Here is an 18,097-nt window from a genome sequence, read left to right as displayed (position 1 = left end):
TTTGACCCTTCCCCAACTCTGTGACAGAAACATCGACCTTGTGTCAGTCAAATTGTGAGGGGATTGGGAAAAAAGTAATCACTGATTTTTGGTGCTGTTTTGCCTGACGCATGCATGCTAAGATCCGTAAGCATGAGCACTCATTCAATAATTGAATACCTTGCGCGAAATCACACAACAGCTATCAGCTTCAAACAACCCCCAAAGCAGGGTACACACTAAACAATGTGTGTGTCCAGCGACCTCATTATTGGCGGGACCTGATGGGGGGGAGGGGGGCCTGCATGGCTCTCTCTAACAATATCCTCTATTGTCCTGCACGTCCAGATGACGAGGATGTTGCTGACAACGGGCTGGAGCACGCATCATCAGCGACATTGTGACTCCAAACTGGACGATATTTCGATTTTGATGACCCAACCCACCGGAATTGGCAAAATTGTTTAAAATGTTGTCCAGTGTGTATCCAGCGCAAGACACAATATCTTTACTTCCAGATTTGGACCAAGCTAAGTACTGGAGAGAGGAGATTCAATAGTTTCCAAAGATTTGTAAAGACCTTCAGAGCCAGATCCGAATCGGTCTAGGCTGCTAGGCATGACTCCATAGCTATTACCTACAGTGGCGTGTGGTGAGCGACATTTACACCCTATGGCCCTGGTTCTGGTTGACTTGTTAAGCTGCAAAGCTCGCCGCTTACCGAGACCCAGAGGGCCTGTCCCATCGCCCGCCAAATCGCCGACCAAGTATCCCTCGCAACCATTTAAGGGGATGTGTCACGGAGACACATCACCTCACATGTGCCTGCAGTAGAAGAAATCATTCAATTGTTACCCACCATTGAATGATTTCTCCAGGGCAGGCAAATATGAGTCAGTGGAGACTGACTTATATTTGCAGGCTTCCGGCTGAAGACAGCGCGGGCGGCTGATGTCATGTGACATTAGTCTCCCGCCCACTGCACACCTCCTCCCGCTCAGCATTCCCATGGGCGACACCCGACTCCATTGCCCCACATCGGTCCATGCAAGTCGCCAAGTCCTTTCTCCCAGGGACCCTGCACATGCGCATAAATCATTATGCACTGATAAAAAACATTGGTCCCCTGTGCAAACATTGGTCCCCTTGATGTGATCAAGCCGTAGGAAGGCGAAACGCGCGTCATCCAATCATACTACCCGCCGGCGGTGTAGTAGCACATTGACTGCACAGCAATCCTAGCTGTACACGGACGGCTCCAATAGCAGGGACTCCTGGACACCACTCAGACTGGCAAACCTTTTTCCCTACCCGAGCAGCCTCTCCAGGACAGGTATTTCCAACCGCCCCCTCACTGCTGATTTATACAGACTGTGCATGCTCTGTTCCATACGAACATCATGACAGCTGTTATCTAACGGCAGCAATAGGAGCGGTTCTCTTCCCCTTTCTTACTGCCACAACTGCGAATCTGTGCTCCACTCTCATTTCTGAAGTCCTCTGTAGGAACATGACTTTCTAAAAGCAGAAGGTAACACAGATTTTGCGTGTGCTTCCTTAACCCTTTCAATTTAACTTGAGTGACAATACGCTCTCTTTATCTCTCTCTTTCTGACACTCTCTCATTGCGGACATCAGGCAAACCCGTTGTATTGCAATGCTGGCATAGCACCAATGCAAATGGGCCACCAGGTCCCCCAATAGCAGAAGTGACACTATCTCTCTCTGACCCTACAGCACAGGATAAGGCTCTCTCATCCTGAGTCCTATACACGTTTGCAAGACTCGGTGAAAGCAGCAGGTCTTCCCCGTCTTGCTGAAAGGTCACCTTAACCTCAGCTAGAACAACATAGAAACAGTGCTACCTAAACAGTAACCATATGGTACAATTGTCTTGTTTTTGCATAAAGTGAATGGACACAAAGTGAACTTTGACACAATCAACTGTTAAGTAGCTCTTTCTTTGGACATAAATCACTGGCAAACCTAATTATAATCTTCCAGTGTCAACTGAGACAATCTATCTGACACAAATTGACACTACTCATGTATTCTTCAAATTGATCCAATCAATGGTGTGTACGGCGCAAGTCGGCGCAATCTACTGTTAAATCAATCTGACCAAACAAGGTGACACATTTTATTTTTTATTGTTGAACCAATCTGACCTACCATCTAACATATATTTCGTATTTGTATTTCATGATTGTTGAATCCTCTGAGTTGAGTCAGACGACGAACCTCCTCAAACCAGCAGTGATTTTGATTTAAATTTTGTACACCCATTTTTGACCGTTGAAGACAATTGGATGCAACCTGTCTTTCTCTTTTATACTCCTCTCTCTGACCTCTGGCAGCGCTGATTCTTGTGCTACCGAGGACGTTAATGTTTGTGTCTGCATAGAGCTTATGAGTGAATTAATCCACTGTACAACTCTTGTCCAATTTGATTGGTGTCAGTATGTGGCCATCATACCTGCATAGAGCCACAAGTTACACAATCCACTGTTTATCCTCTGTTTATTCTCTGTCTAGCCAAAAAATTGTGTCAGCAAGCAAACATACGGTGAATTTTTATGCAATCCATTGCACAACCATCTGAGATACAGTAATTGATACACAAATCAAAATATTGGTACAAGTCACTGTTCAAACCCTCTGTCTTGCACAGAGGAGTTATTGGTAGCACAGTTAAAACGGGGGCATAATATACTGTATATGTTATTTGAACATAATTTTTGTTCACTCACAATCCACGTTAAGATTATATATTAATACCTGTCCTAGGTGTCTTTAATACACCGCAGTCAAATAAGGGAACACCACCCTTTTACCATTATATTTCCCTTCAAACGATCCCTAGTCAAAAGAGCTAACTGCCAGACTAGGCACATCCTTATAATTTGAGTTCTAGTGGAAAAAAAACTCTATATCAAATATATTGAACCCCACGAGTCAGTTCCACTTTACTAGAACTCATCCTTTTTATTCGCATTGCATAGCATATATTTTGCCAAGCTCACTGCAATCTATGTTTGTTTTGTTTTGTTTGTATCTGTCTTCATTGTTTGTTGGACATCCACCTGTGTGTCAGTCCAAGAATATCTTATGGAATAAAGTTAATAAAAGTTAAGTTTTAATAATTTATCATATCTCAAAGAGTGCCCCACAAAAAGAGTCCACTTTCCCTCTCCTCCCTTTTTTTCTAAGTGAAAGGCTCTCTACAGGACAGATGTATTAAGCCTGGTAAAGAGATAAAGCACAAGCCAATCAACTCCCAACTGTAATTTTTCAAACACAGTTGATCGGCTGGTAAGTTATCTCCTTCCTCTTTATCTCTTCACCAGGCTTAATACATCTGTCCCAGTGTGTGGCTAATACTACTGGCACTTCTGCCAGTAGCATGTTCAGGTTTGGAATGGTCAGCAGCACAGATATGAATCACAAATGATATACCCCTTTATTTACATATATCAATAATTATTATTAATAATAATAATAATAATAATAACAACAACACTTTGAGGCATGCTACCACTGGACCCTGTTTAATGCAGAGTTTCTAGAAGAGGAATAATGTCTCTGTGTGGTACACTTTATTGGGTATGGGTAAAAACTGGACCCGGACAAGACCCTAGGTCACTGGACCGGACATCAAACTCTTCATTCCTGAGCTTGTGACGTCCGGTCCGGGGGGTGCTTCATTTGACAGCTGTCACCAAGGAGAGGTGTGAAAGCCTCTCTGTATGGACCGGACCACATGGGGAGGCTGTAATCTCCCCTTCCCCATGTCCCTGGTGAAAGATATCACAGGCATCCCCCCCAGACCAGACACTACATGCTTCGGAATGCAGATTTTTACGTCTGGTCCGGGGTCTTGTCCGTGTCCGGTTTTTACAGTCCCCACTTTATTAACTTTTATTGGAAATTACTGTATTAAAAAACTGCAATATGTGAAATAGACAGACTGTGTTTGACTAGTGCTAGTGTTCTAAAAAACACAGGGCGTGATCCCAGTGTGTGTTACACCCCTTTCACACTGCAGCTCTTAAACGGTATATTGCCGATTTTTTAGCCTTTTAAAACGGTTAGAGCTGCAGTGTGAAAACACCAGTCTGCATTTACCGGTTACAAATAACCAGTATTTGCAATCGGGTAAAAAGCAGAGTCCTACATGGTTCAGGGTAGATTTTTCTGCAGTGTGAACGGCTCTGAACCAGTATATAGGACTCAGTCAGTAGCTATGAGCCGATCATTACATATGCGCATATGTAATGAATGCAGTGCATATGTAATGAGCGGCTCATTACATATGCACTACGCTGTCTTATAGCTACTGTCTGTCCTGCTTTCACACTGCAAACCTGCTTGAGACCTGGGGCCAAATGTAATAGGGTGAAAGTTTCAGAAAGTTTGAGATCTTGGGAGTTTTCCCATTTTTTTTAAAGCAGCAATCAATCACATGGCAAAATCAACCTGGTTAATTGATTGCTGCTTTAAAAAAAAAAAAGTGAAAACTCTCCCAAAATCTCTCACCCTATTACATTTGGCCCCGGTATTTATGTGCGGTGTGAAAGGGGTTTAAAATGGTAAATACCATTTCAAAATACCGGGTCTCAGACGTTTAGGCAATGTGAGAGCAGCATTACTATATATTCAAATACAATATAGTATTGTATGTAAACACACGTTGTGGTCTGGTGCATACACCCATACACCAGACCACAACGTGTAGATATATCTGTGATAAGCTAGTGCAGCTCTGCTGTCAACAAAGTTGCTAAAATGTTACTGGATGGAATTTTGGTGAGGGGGGGGGGGGAGGGGGGCCGGTGCAAATTTGCATCCACGGGTGATAAAGGGGGAGCCGGGAGCAGCCACGGGAAATAACGGGGAGGGGGCGGTGTAGCTGTCGGGTGGGTGAGATGTGTACCATTATCATATCACCGGGGCACACTGGCAGCTGGCTCTGCAGCAGGATAGTGAAACTGCTGTGCTGTGGTCGGTGACTCCTCCCCCTGATGTGGGTTTCAGGTCACATGGAGGATGACATCATCAAAGGTCCTTACCACGAAGGGGAAATAGCTGCTACTGTGCAGGTAGTTGCCTGTAGCTGTCGCACTGGATCCATCTGATCAAGGGGTTGGCTGCTTCTTATCACATCAGCTGCTTCCAACCCCTCTCATACACACTGAGCCGCTTCCCCGCCTCTCCCCAGAGATCCGAATCTGTACGCCAGTACACAGCCCCTGTCGGTACCGGCTGTCACCCCCTCTCTAGTATATATATATAGATGTATGCTGCCTAGTTGCACCCTTATTCTGATCTTCCCGGCTCACCAGCAGAGAGCCTTCCCATGCCCTTGAGCTGTGTAGCCATTATTTGATCTCTCTCTCGTTCCTCAATCAGCATCCCTGCAAGGACATCTGTGCTGGGCTGGAGATTTGCACCTACAGATAAAGGGTTTTTTGGAGGCTTTCAGTATGGAGGGAGGTGCTTATGGAGCTGGTAAGGCTGGTGGAGCCTTTGACCCCCAGACTTTCATCAGACAACCTCACACTGTCCTTCGGATGGTGTCCTGGGTAAGTGCTGCTTTTGTATATTTGTGGAGCATCTTCATAATTCCAAATGATTTCTGATAGAGGTATCTCCTAGCTCTCCTGCTTTATTATAATTCTGTATAATCCTTCTGTCTGCGTCTTTGGGATTCCAGTCGTGATCTTGCTGCAAGTAGGCTGGATTGGCTGCACCACGACATTTAACCAAGAGGTTCCTTGCAGGAGCTAATACTGAGCCTTCTCAGTGTGTGTGTTGCGTGCACTTCCATGTTGTCACAAGCATCAGGGTTACAATGTAATGAATCTGTCATGGTGTCACCTTTCACCAGTTTTTAGTTACAATTACAAGTAAATAAACAAAAGTGCTTACATATTCCCTATATCCTAACTGCAAATATCTTATTTATGGTTGGTAATGTGCTCTTTCCTTCACATCTGGGAAGTATATTGTAGCATATTATTGTGTTTTTTGCAATTAGCCATCCAATGGAGAAGAAATGTTTTCCTGAACACTATTGTACGGTTTGTGTAATTGCTTCAACTTCTAAATAACTGTCCACATGAATAGTTAGCATTTGCTCTAACAGAATATGGCACAGCACGTGCAAGTGTACATTCACATCATTCTTTACTTTGGCCTTTAACAAATTGTGTTGCATGCTAAAAATAACAGCCCTTAAGCTATGTTGCAGTGTATCACAGTACAACTTTTGTTTTAAGTAGGATGCAAATGAAGAAAAGACTATATGTCCTATTAAAGCGCAAAACATCCAGTCCTCTATATGCAAGCAAACAGATCGAGCGTAACGTATGTGTGGCAATTTTAGTTTATTCTTTAACGGATAAAGAATCTGGCAAGTCCATCATGCTGCACATTACTGTTATCAGGCCTTACTGATCAAGTGACTGGTCATGTGAGGCAGAAATATGGCAGCAGTCAGTGAGTAGCTTCTGGCATAGGGCCTGATCGCTGTTGTAAGAATTTGCAGAGGGCGGCTGACAGATAGCCGCCACCCAGAGTGAAATCCCGCCTTGTGCGAGTCTGCGAATGACTTGCTAATGGATCGCTGAGCTACAAATCAATTTGCGACTCATTCACCATCAAATGATTTTCTTAGCCTGTGGAGATGGACGTAACTGACCATTCCACAAATCTGCCCGAGGCAGGCTGATTACACACACTCCCTGAAAACACATAAGCATGTCTGTGTTTTTTCCTGACACTCCTAGAAAATGGCCAGTTACCACCAACAAACAGCGACTTCCTATCAATCAAACAGTTTGGGGTCGCACATGTGCAATCATTCGATAATCAATTGGCATGCAAATTTGTGCAACAGTAATCGGGTCTGAATAACCCCCATAGTATGGTGTGTATATTTTGTTGACGTTCAGCATGCCCATGTGTTCATAATGTTGACATTAACCATGTCAGCAATGGGCTATTAGTCTATTTCAATGACTAACCCTAATAAAATGTTGACATTAATCATGTAAACACTTAAGATATGTTGACATCATCAATGTCAACCTATTGCTGTTGACATTGTAGTAGGATACATGTTGGTAGTGAGATAATTGCAGATCCATGCTCAGTGTGCAACTGCCATTTGGATGTTCGTGTGACTGCACCCTTTCCCATGTGAGGATGAATTGGATTTGCCCAGTTGCTGGCCGGCCTGCTACAGTCACACTGCAATCAGTCCCTTCACGCTTTTTTTTTTTTTTTTTGCTGATATCTCGGGAGGATGGGAGCAGAAATTTGCAATACATTTGTTCTAGTCATGCAAGCCTCAGAATAGCTCACAGGGTGTTTATACGGGAGCTACAAACAATTGAATCGCCCACTCTGACTGCATGCTGATAGTACAACTACCCGTCTTCTGGAACATATCAAACTTTCTTTTTGTTTTAAAATGTAAAACATGTAGCATGTACGAGATTGGGGATACTTGCTAGAACATTATGGGGCACATATCTAATGGGCCCCATACAATAAGCGATTTGTATGCATGTTTTAAGGTGCATACACACGGGGGATATATATTGCTCAGCATCTCCCTTTCATCAGCGACCAGAGACGCTGATGAAAAGGAACCTCTGCCAGCGTTGCCGCAGAGGTAATCAGCTGGTCGCATCGATTTGAACGGGTCTGAAAACGGGAGTGCGCACCCGGCGATTTATCGCTTGGGCACACTCCTATCACTGGCAATATGGTCGCCAGATTTCAGCCCCTATTGCGGCCACGTGTACACGGCTTTAGGGCCTGACTATCCCTTAATATAACTGCTGCTTGATTTGAAAAGGGCCCTTTGCAGTGCCTGGCTGATACCCCAATACAATAAGTGAAAAGCGCAGGTTACGTAATGTGTCCGCAACCTGCTTACCCTTTATACCTAACTACGTGCGAACAAAACGTAGCGCAGCGTAGCGTACCTTTTATTGTATATTAAACACCAAGAACCAATACCTTAATCAGAGATTCCTTCGCAGTACTTTGTCTCTAATCTGCGAATATACCTTAAAGGACAGTGTCCGTAATATACCTTATCGCTATTATGCGAATAAAACAGACACGACCACTGTATAGAAATAAGGAGATAAGAACTCCGTAAAAAGGTTGTATTTAAGTCCCTAATGGACAAAAGGGGGTTACAGAAATAAGAAAATGCAGGTATAACAAGTAATACAAGATGCTAACAATGAATACTAAACAGGTTCTGCTAAGGGGAAAGAATACAGATACAAGACACAACCAGCCAACTATACAATAAGTATAAATACCGTTAATGCAACTGTTACCGTTCTCATCAAATATGCGAAGCGCAGTCCGGTCAGAGCTCACTATCGTTCAGGGATGAACTATAGTCCGGTGGTAAGTCAGGGAAAGGTAGATGTGCCGAAGAGACTTTGGCTGCTCTGCGTCGCCTATCTTATAGGGTCAGAAAGGGGAGGTCAGAGGCCGTTCTCATTGGTCAGAGGTCGAATGTCAGGTCAGCTGTGATTGGGGGGTTAGATGATACACCTGGTTTGGCTAGGTCCAGGGGAGTGAACTTTAAGAGTCCTTTGTTTGGTGGTTTCGGCGTCAGCAGTGATAAGAACTGGTTTCATCTAGTTTCCTTTGTTACCTACTTTCAACAGAAACTGTCTCTGGAATATGGATTATGTCCATAACTATCGGGCAGTGTATATTGCGAAATATTCGCAATGACCGGAATACTTCGCATAATGAACTGAACGGAACGGTACTAAACACGATACAGACAGGTGGGTGCAGGGCTAACTAAGCTATGTGTGGCGTTCTAAACCTTTAACTATATTTCATTTCGTGTAAGTGTGTTATTATGAATTTATGTGTGATAGTATGTCTACTCTTCTGGTCCACTTTGTCACACATACTCGGGTATGGAAACTTTATTTGCGCAACTCTGCGAACCAAAATGGCGGCCATACTATCACAAAATGGCGTGTGTGCACCTAGACTTCCACAGTTCATGTGTGTGACATCTGATTCGATGCATGGTCCCATGCATATCGGCTTGGAGCCAGAGATCATACGTGCTACACGTAAAGGACCCCATACACCAATCCCCTTTGTGCCGCCCAGGACCTTCCCAGGTGGCAGGATAGCATGCTGTACTTCTGCATGTGATGTATCTCATTCAATCCACATTCCCTGCAGCCACGAGGGGGTCTGACCGGCTATCTTATGTGCAGCACATATGATCTCCATCTCTGATGTGCACAGGACACACACATGCTATTTGGACCGATTTCACCTGATTTCTCTGCCCGATCCACCAGAGTCTTGTAAAATCCGGCCCATATTGCATAGTGTCTGGTGGTCTTAAGGTCTCCTCCCAGTGGCAGGGGACGGGGATCGTATGCGATACATCACCTGCAGAGGTACAGCATGCGATCCTGCCATAGGTGAAGGTCCCGGGCGGCTATAGGGGGATTGTATGCAACTTATCTGAGGGGAGAAGTCTCATAGTGTATGGGCACCATAAGGGTTGGTGTATGGAGAAATAAGTGTACACATGCCTTACTCCTATGGTAATAAGGCCTTTATGTAGGATTAAGTCACTGCTGCTGATTATTTATATAAATCAAACATCTGTGACTGGATGAATGCCATTTATACCCCTTTTACACCCATTTGAAACACGGTTCCAAGCCAGGTCGGATCCAGGATTTGCACCGTTCACACTGTGGTGCCAACCCAGTGTAAATGGGGGGCAGTGCTTCCAGTTGACATAAGGTAAGCTGCTGGGGTACACACAGGGCCGGCACCACCACTACGCAGCTCTAGGCATTTGCCTAGGGCGCCAGCCACTGGAGGGCGGCACTTTGCAGCCTGGAAGTGGCAGCCACTGTAATCTGCAGCCCCCGTGGAGCCAGGTAAGCATAGCCCGCTCCCGCGTCCCCCCTCCCCCTCCAGGGTTTGTGGATGAATTAAGATGTTTGTGCTACGGGGAGGAGGGGGGATGTCAGGACTCGTGTGAAGCTTCTCAGTGCTGCCGGGGGGAGGATGGCTGTCCGCCACCACTGCAGTGCTGTGGGGAGGAGGGGGGGTGTCGGGAGTAGCTGCCCAGTGCCGCCCCCCCTCCCCCATGGATCGCGGTAAATGGCTGCAGGATTCTGCAGTCCAGAGGTTGGGCTTCCCCAACTGCTGTAAACGGGAGCCAGGTGGAATAACCCGGCGTACCATTTTACACTGCCATCTACCCAGGTCCTGCCCATGTTCCTCCCTGGCCAGGACCTGGGTAGAAGTCCTGTGTAAATGGACACGGTTAACCCCTTTTACACTGATGCTGACCCGGGTCCACGAGGGAAAACCCTGTGTTTTTGTGGCGGTGTAAAAGGGGCATTAGTGAGTGATAGAGATGCGTGTATCTCTATCAAAATAATTACTGATTTACAAATCTTTCCATTATTTTTCTGTGCAAAAGAAGTTTAACAAAAAAAAAATACAAATCTTCCTGACTGTGGAATTGGAATGCCAATGTCCCCACATATTGGCCCTATAAGGGTGAATGGCCTCGGGAGTCCTCCTATAAAAGTTGCCTTGATATACAGTATATTGAATACTATTTTGTACAAATTAAAGTTTATATTATCTGTAGAATGAAAACTATATCGGTGCAACCTTCATTGGTGTGTGTGTGTGTGTGTGTGTGTGTGTGTGTGTGTGTGTGCTCCATACATACATACATACATAGCACAGGTTTTTAAGTGTTGTATAAGCTAAATGGAGCCATATCATGAAACAAAACACCATTGACTGATTGGACGCAAACAAAGGATCATCTGGATTATAATAACCACAAGTGCGGATGCTAGGCCTGGAACGTGATTAACTTAGTAAATGTCATGTATTTCTACACAATGCATTCATTCCCATACTATTACCAGCATGCTACAGGCCAATGGGAGGAAATCATGTGCTTTGGAGGCAATGACTTAATGTAGATCTTCTGTTTCACATACGCCAGAAAGAAAGATCATTGTAATTACATGTGGTGGGAAGTCAAGGTCACCTACAGCATGAGGCAATAGAATGACTGAGCTTCTTCAGGCATGTGCTTGGATTTACTAAATATCCTTTCAGCTTTACAGTCCTGCCTTTTTTTTGTTAGTATTTTTTTGTTGTTTGTAAGTTTCTTTAACATATAATTTCCCCTCCTGTTTATGCATGCTTTTATTTTTGCCATCAGTTAGAATTTGTACCATTTACTGTTTCCCCTGTTATACATACAGTAAGAGCAGTATAGAATTATCAGTATCATTTATGCTCCGTCATACCTAAAAGTTGTAATGCCCTTTCTTGGAGATATGTTATTCATTTGTAGGTCAAATACACAATTTAATTCTGTAAATGGAGGATCACTGCTCAGTACATGAAAAATTCATTGACTTAATGTAGGGGTGCACTCACAGGGGCCCACCAAGGGGCATGGTCTTTTTGAAGGGGTGTGGCCACCCGACCAGAGATGAGTGGCTATACACTATGCCAGAGGTTCCCAAACGCGGTCCTCAAGGCACCCCAACGGTCCAGGTATTAAGTATATCCATGCTTGGCCACAGGTGACTTAATTAGTAACTCAGTTAGTCTGATTAAACCAAGTCACCTGTGGCCAAGCATGGATATACTTAATACCTGGACCGTTGGGTTGCCCTGAGGGACCGCATTTGGGAACCTATGCACTATGCAATTTTGGACCAATTTTATCTGATTTCGGTACTTTGGGCTGATAATCGGGCGAAATCGGCCCAAAATCTAATTTGTGTGACATCTGATCCGTAAATCCCCCACCCTGATTATAATGCACATAGGTCCCCCATACAGCAAATAGCCCCCCCATAGATAGATGGATGGGTGGGGGTTATAGACAGATGGGGGCAGAGCACTGTATATAGAAAGATGGATCGGTGGTGGAAATAGACCACATGTTCTCAAACTCGGTCCTCAGGACCCCACACAGTGCATGTTTTGCAGGTCTCCTCACAGAATCACGAGTGAAATAATTAGCTCCACCTGTGGATCTTTTAAAATGTCAGTGAGTAATGAGTGCACCTGGGCACCTGCTGGGTGACCTGGAAAACGTGAACTGTGTGGGGTCCTGAGGACCGAGTTTGAGAACCCCTGGCATAGACAGAGTACCATAGACAGAAAAATAGATGGGTGTGTATAGGGGGGGGGGGGGGGGGGGGTGCCGACACATGGATGGGAGGCATAGACAGATGGGGGCAGAGCACCATAGATAAAAAAAATGTTTTGTGGGCACAGATAGATGAGCAGGGGGCATAGATGTAGGGCATAGACATAGGGTAGGATGGGGGCAAAGATAGACAGGGAGGACAGTCTGACAAACAGACTGAAGGATGCTCACGATCAAACGGACTGCTTCAGCTGGCTACATCTTCCCCCATGCTGCGGCTCCAGTCAGCGGCTCTTCCTGTACCTGCAGAGCAGCGGCAGAAGTGGATCCTCTTCTCCCCCTCCTCATGGTGCAGCTCATGTCAGCGGCGGCTTCTGTCAGCGGCAGCAGCGGGCCCTCGCTCTCTCTGCCTACCCCCTATGCTGCTGCTCCAGGCATCAGCGGCTCCTCATCCTTTCCTCTGCCCCCCCCCCTGCTGTGGCGCGTCTTGGGCATCAGCGGGCCCTCATCCTCACTATGTAGTACGTATGAGATAGTATAGTCTGAACTTGCATTTACTGGGCATTGTTCCACATCCACCCTTTCATTCATATTTATATTTCTTTAGCTTCTACACCTTGCTTCTTGGGTAAATGCAGCATACCCAACACGTTTCATCACAAAGACTTCATCAGGGGTAAACGATCTCTTGGAACCATCTATTTTAAGTAGCAAGAGAAATCCTCTATAACAATGGGAGGACTGTGTCCTGAAGGCTCCCTTATTAGATTGGTGAGGGAGTTGTCTCGGGTGTCACATCAATAGTATAGAGATAATTTCATTAGGTGGATATTCTTTTAAGACCTCTAACAAATTTTGTACCAGATGACCATATAATTTGGGTAGAGTAAAATAAGATATTCAGACTTGGTAATTTATTAACAATTCAAGGCCTTATAGTTACCATTTTAGAGGAAACACTGCATATATACCACCAATCCTCTTATTCCATAAAAAGAGATGGGATGAGGGTAGTTCCTATTCCTAGGTGCAAAACTTGTGTGTGTCCTCTAGTGAATCCAGCTCTTCAGTCTTTGTTCAGCATATTAAAAACTTTGAGGCTTGTTTTCTGTTGTATGATAGATCTATCATTTGAAAAACTGAAGTATTTTCATTTGATAAATATTCTCTAGTACTTCTATTTCCATATGGACTGTAATTTTGCAGCAGGGTCCTTCTGTTTCATACTGCTTTAAGTTTTTAAAATACAGGTATGGGTAAAAACCGGGGGGGGCGGCGGGGAGTTGCCTCTGGCACCGCTCACCTCCATCCGGGGGGTCCTGCTCCCAACTGCCATGCTCCAGTGGCTGGCACCCCAGGCAAATGCCTAAAGCTGCCAAGTGGTGGCGCCGGCCCTGACTATAGTATATGTTCACGCAATTGTGCATCTTAATTGGGATGAGAAAAAAACCTCTTCACCGCACTGCACTGATTAAATTGATCAGTGACACCTGTATTACTGTGTATGTCTGAATACAAAGCACAATGGAACTTGGCATTAAAAACCTGTGGCCGCTGCTTGGTAGCACATCGTATACAGATATACACTCTGTCGCACAGTACAGAATCATGAAGTTGGTTTGTCCTATTGTGATTAATAGAGACAGGATTATATATATTTGCATATTTTGCCCATTCTCACTGGTTATTGCATATTTTACCTAAAATCTAGTGATGGTGCATATTTTAGGCTTAGCCCTTTTCCCACCCGCCAGTCACAGCACTGCTTTGCCCTTTTGCTGCTGGCCAGGTAGTGGTAGAGTGTGCAGCCTGGGGAAATATGTGCGCAGAGTGGGGAACCTTGGATGTACGCTATGTCTGATCCATGTATGCTGCCAATCCATGTTGATAAAAGGCAGTCGGGGCAGATGCCATTACGAAGCTTGTGAAACTTTGCCTGCCCCTGGCCTGGGACTTTACACTAAGAGACAGACTTCTGCAGCAGAGGAGGCGGGCAGAAGGGTTGTGACATCACGCAGCGTGGAGAAAATGCTGTGTCACAGTAAGTATGCGGTGCAGGGAGGAAGCCTTCTACTGCGCCGCCCTCACACGCTATGCTGACATTTGATCCATCTGCGCTGGAGATGAGGGTCCGTGTAGTTGATGCAAGAAGAGCTGCGGACGCTGCAGTATGCTGTAGCAGCCAGCATACTGACATCTGCAGATGCCGTGGGCCTATTTTTGAGGATTATTTGCAACTAATTGTATGCTGATTTTTAAAATAAATAAGTTAAAATTTACTTTGTTTTATTATTTAATGTAGCATATTTTAACACTTTTCATGCATATTTTAAGTATTTTTCATGCATATTGGCATGCATATTTCAAGCTTTTTTTGTTGCATATAATCCTGTCTCTAGTGATTAAAATGCAGATTTGGGAGAAATCAAGTTGCCAAGACCTAATGTGTGACGCGCTCAGTGATAATGAGGACACAACTACATGGTTAATATCGGTCCACAAGTAAAGCAGTGGGTTAATTTTCATCTAGGGCTCTCTCTACATGTAGATGGTTTTATTGTCCCAGTTTTTAAAAGCGGTTCCTTAGGTTCTTACGTTTTTTTGTTCCCACATTACAGACCTACTGGTAGGTTAAACTGTGAGCAAAAGTCACTGCTATATGTACTGTTGTGGGTTATGCAATACACGGTCAGGTCCAAAGTATGGCCCTCCAGCTGTTGTGAAACTACAAGTCCCATCAGGCCTTTCCGCAGTTTTGCTATTAGAGAATGTAATGGCAAGGCATGCTGGGATGTGTGGTTTCACAACAGCTGGAGGGCCCCAGTTTGGACTTGCCTGCAATACGGGTGTAGTATAGGGTTCTGTCAGTCGTTATCCCGAGTGGCCGGACAAAGACAGCATGGTGAGCGCAACAAAGCCCCTTGCAGGCTCGCCACGCTGCGGGCACGGTGGCTCGCTATGCTCGCCACGAGGGAGAATAGACGGTGGCTGTCCAGCCCCCGTGTGTCTGGGTTTTGACTGTCAGGATCCCGACGTCAGGTAAATTACTGTCGGGACCCCGTCCGACACCCTTGCAAAACACGGTCAGGCCGACATCATAAAAAGGGGCGTGCCTGGGCCGCCGCCATCATCAAAGGGGGCGAGCCCGACCACCACCGTCAAAGGGGGCGGGCCCGGCCCCTCCGAAGCCACTGTTCTGCCGGGGAAGCGCCGGGCGGCGATGCTGGGCTTCCCCGTGAGGCTTTTTTAGCGGGGCGCTGCGAGAGGGGCAGGGTGCAGCACCCCGCTAAAACAGCCTAGCGGGAACAAAATATATACACATATACACATACACACATACACACACACACACACACACACACACACACACACACACACACACACACATTTATGCAAGATAGCCGGCACTCAGCTCCAATGCTTTGTTAATGGCCCCGTGCCTTCAGTTACCGGCTCAGCCTTAGCTGACCGGGCAACACATACACCAACTGGACTGCGGCACTTGGGACTTGCTGCGGGAAAGTAACCACACGTAGCCTCTCGAGGACATTTCAGCCGCAGGACGGCTTTTATCAAAAAACAGCTTACATGAAATAACAAGGTGTGCTTACCTCTATAAGTAGTGCAGAACCATTGTGTGTGTGCAGAGACTGCAGTCACGTGCCGACGCCGTGGGCGCTGGGATAGTGACGTCATCGTCATAGGGACCGTTGCCGCGGCAACCTGTCATTGTGTGTGTTTATCTATAAAGTTTTGTTGAGGAGAAAAAAAATACAAAGTGAGTGGTTTGCGTGATTTGAATGCTAAAACGACTGCTGCCACTGTAACAACCAATGGTGCCACTGCAAACAAAATACATACATACTTGGTGAATAAAGCAATGATAAAACATAATGGCGGCAGTAGATATGTGACAATGAATAATTGAAAAAACAAGACGAAAATGGAGAAGCATATATACAAAAATTAATTAAAGACTATAAATAATATTCAATAAATGCTGCAGCTCGAGTTAATCCAACCGACATATTGGTAAGCTAATGTCTTAATTGTCTGTATATGGCCGAAGCTCTATAGTGCACATAACAACATGATGACGGCTACACTTCTTATTGGTGATGCATGAGCTCTCCTTGAAACTGTATTAACTGAATATTTTATATTTAAGACCCCCCAAAAAACTGCAACTTAGAACGGGGGCTCCTCATTCCAGTTATTTGCGGTCAAGACTGGCCTGTGGAAATGCTGACATTACCAAAAATTATTCTAAATTTGGCGATCACAAGAACCAATTCAGGCCCAACTGTTCGTTGAGACCTTTAGGTGAAAGGGTCCCGCTTGTAGATCCACCTAGTCTCAAGCTGGATAAGCTTTCTACCTCTATCTCCACCTCTTGCCAGTGGAGGAACATGGTCCAAAATCATATATTTTTAGAGGACAGGGGATGTCGGGCTTGGGCATAATGACGGGCAAGTGGTTGATCACTTGTGCCCTTTGTTATGGCAGCCCGTATGGCTGAGCCATCCACTCTTTAAATTGCCTCTCAGTTTTGCCTACGTAGGCCAAGGAGCAGGGGCAAAAAATAATATATACCACAAATTTTGTTGTGCAGGTAAGGAAATGGTTCATTGGGATTTTCTTGCCAGTGTAGGGATGAGATATAAAAGACCCTGTTTGCATGAAACTGCATGATGTACAATTAGGACAACGAAAACACCCTTTCCTGGTTTTACCCAAAAAGGTGGTTGTGGGTGTCTTGCCCATTTTGGTGATATCAGTTTTTACAAGGAAATCCCTAAGGTCTTTCCCTTTTGCGATAGGCAGGCATCAGGGTTTTGTTACCTAAGTTTAACTCAGGGTCTGTCTTAACGATAGGCCAGAGTTTCTTAATTTCATGTACCTGTCCATATTAAGTGCACAGGAGTGCTTATACAATGAAATATTGTATAGGATCGCATGGCACCAAATGTGATTCAATGCGATATTTCATTGTATAAGCACCCATGCCATGTGTTGTGATTGGTGCTTACTATGCCATTGCATTACCCCCAGTATCTACGCCACCCCGAAGCGTGGCGAGGGGCGGCGGAACGCGTCCTCCGACCTTTTCATACCCCCACTATCCAGGTCGGCGTCTAATTGATTTTATATAGTGTGGCGAGCCACCGAGCCCAAAGTGTGGCGAGCGGACGTGGAATACATGTAAAGTAATGCGTGGGGCTCGCTGCTCTTGCCACGCTTCGGGGTCGGTGGCTCACTGCACTCGCCACACTATATAAAATCAACTCCACGCTGACGTGGATAGTGGGGGGTATGAAAAGGTTGGAGGACGTGTTCGCATGCGGTTTTGCGGGACATGCGATGCGATATTGTGGTGTAAAATAAAAAAAATACATTAAAAAAATCGGTACTTGTGAGTTATCCGGGCTGCCGATTTTGTCCTTAAGTTTGGTTAACTTAAGGACACCCGACCGACGCGATGCCCACGATTTAGCTCCAAATCGGGGGCATCGCGTCGGTCGTGGCCGTTATAAGGGGCCGCGACGCGATGCCCCCGATTTCCCATAGACAGTAATGTTAAAAGACACGATATCGGGGGCATCGCGTCGGTCGTGGCCGTTATAAGGGGCCGCGACGCGATGCCCACGATTTCCCATAGACAGTAATGTTAAAATAAAATTACAATGTGAAATTGGGCAATATGTTTTTAAATAAAATGTTTCATGGCCCCCCACCACCGTTAACGCCACCCCGCTATTGACGCCAACCCGAAGCGTGGCGAGCGCAGCGAGCCCGCGAGGGGCGGCGGTACGCGTCCTCCGACCTTTTCATGCCCTACTATCCACTAGGGCGTGGAGTGAGAATAGAATAGTGTGGCGAGCGCAGCGAGCCCGAAGC

The 18,097-nt window shown here is 45.5% G+C and overlaps 1 protein-coding gene across 3 annotated transcripts in view; it reads left to right on the top strand.

Annotated features, from left to right (window-relative positions):
- Positions 1-4,956: 4,956 nt before the first annotated feature.
- SYNGR1 (synaptogyrin 1) overlaps positions 4,957-18,097 on the top strand; it is a 63,418-nt gene continuing 50,277 nt past the window's right edge. The window contains exons 1-2 of one of the 3 annotated variants that reach the window (XM_083156512.1): positions 4,957-5,078; positions 5,389-5,561. In XM_083156512.1, the coding sequence (XP_083012638.1) occupies positions 5,463-5,561 (99 nt within the window). In that variant the 5' untranslated portion in view covers positions 4,957-5,078; positions 5,389-5,462. The other 2 variants (XM_083156511.1, XM_083156513.1) reach the window with 2 other exon arrangements.

The sequence above is a fragment of the Crinia signifera genome, chromosome 8, assembly GCF_055691185.1.
Source record: "Crinia signifera chromosome 8, ASM5569118v1, whole genome shotgun sequence".
In the NCBI taxonomy this organism is placed as follows: domain Eukaryota; kingdom Metazoa; phylum Chordata; class Amphibia; order Anura; family Myobatrachidae; genus Crinia; species Crinia signifera.
This window is presented reverse-complemented; position numbering and strand designations above follow the sequence as displayed.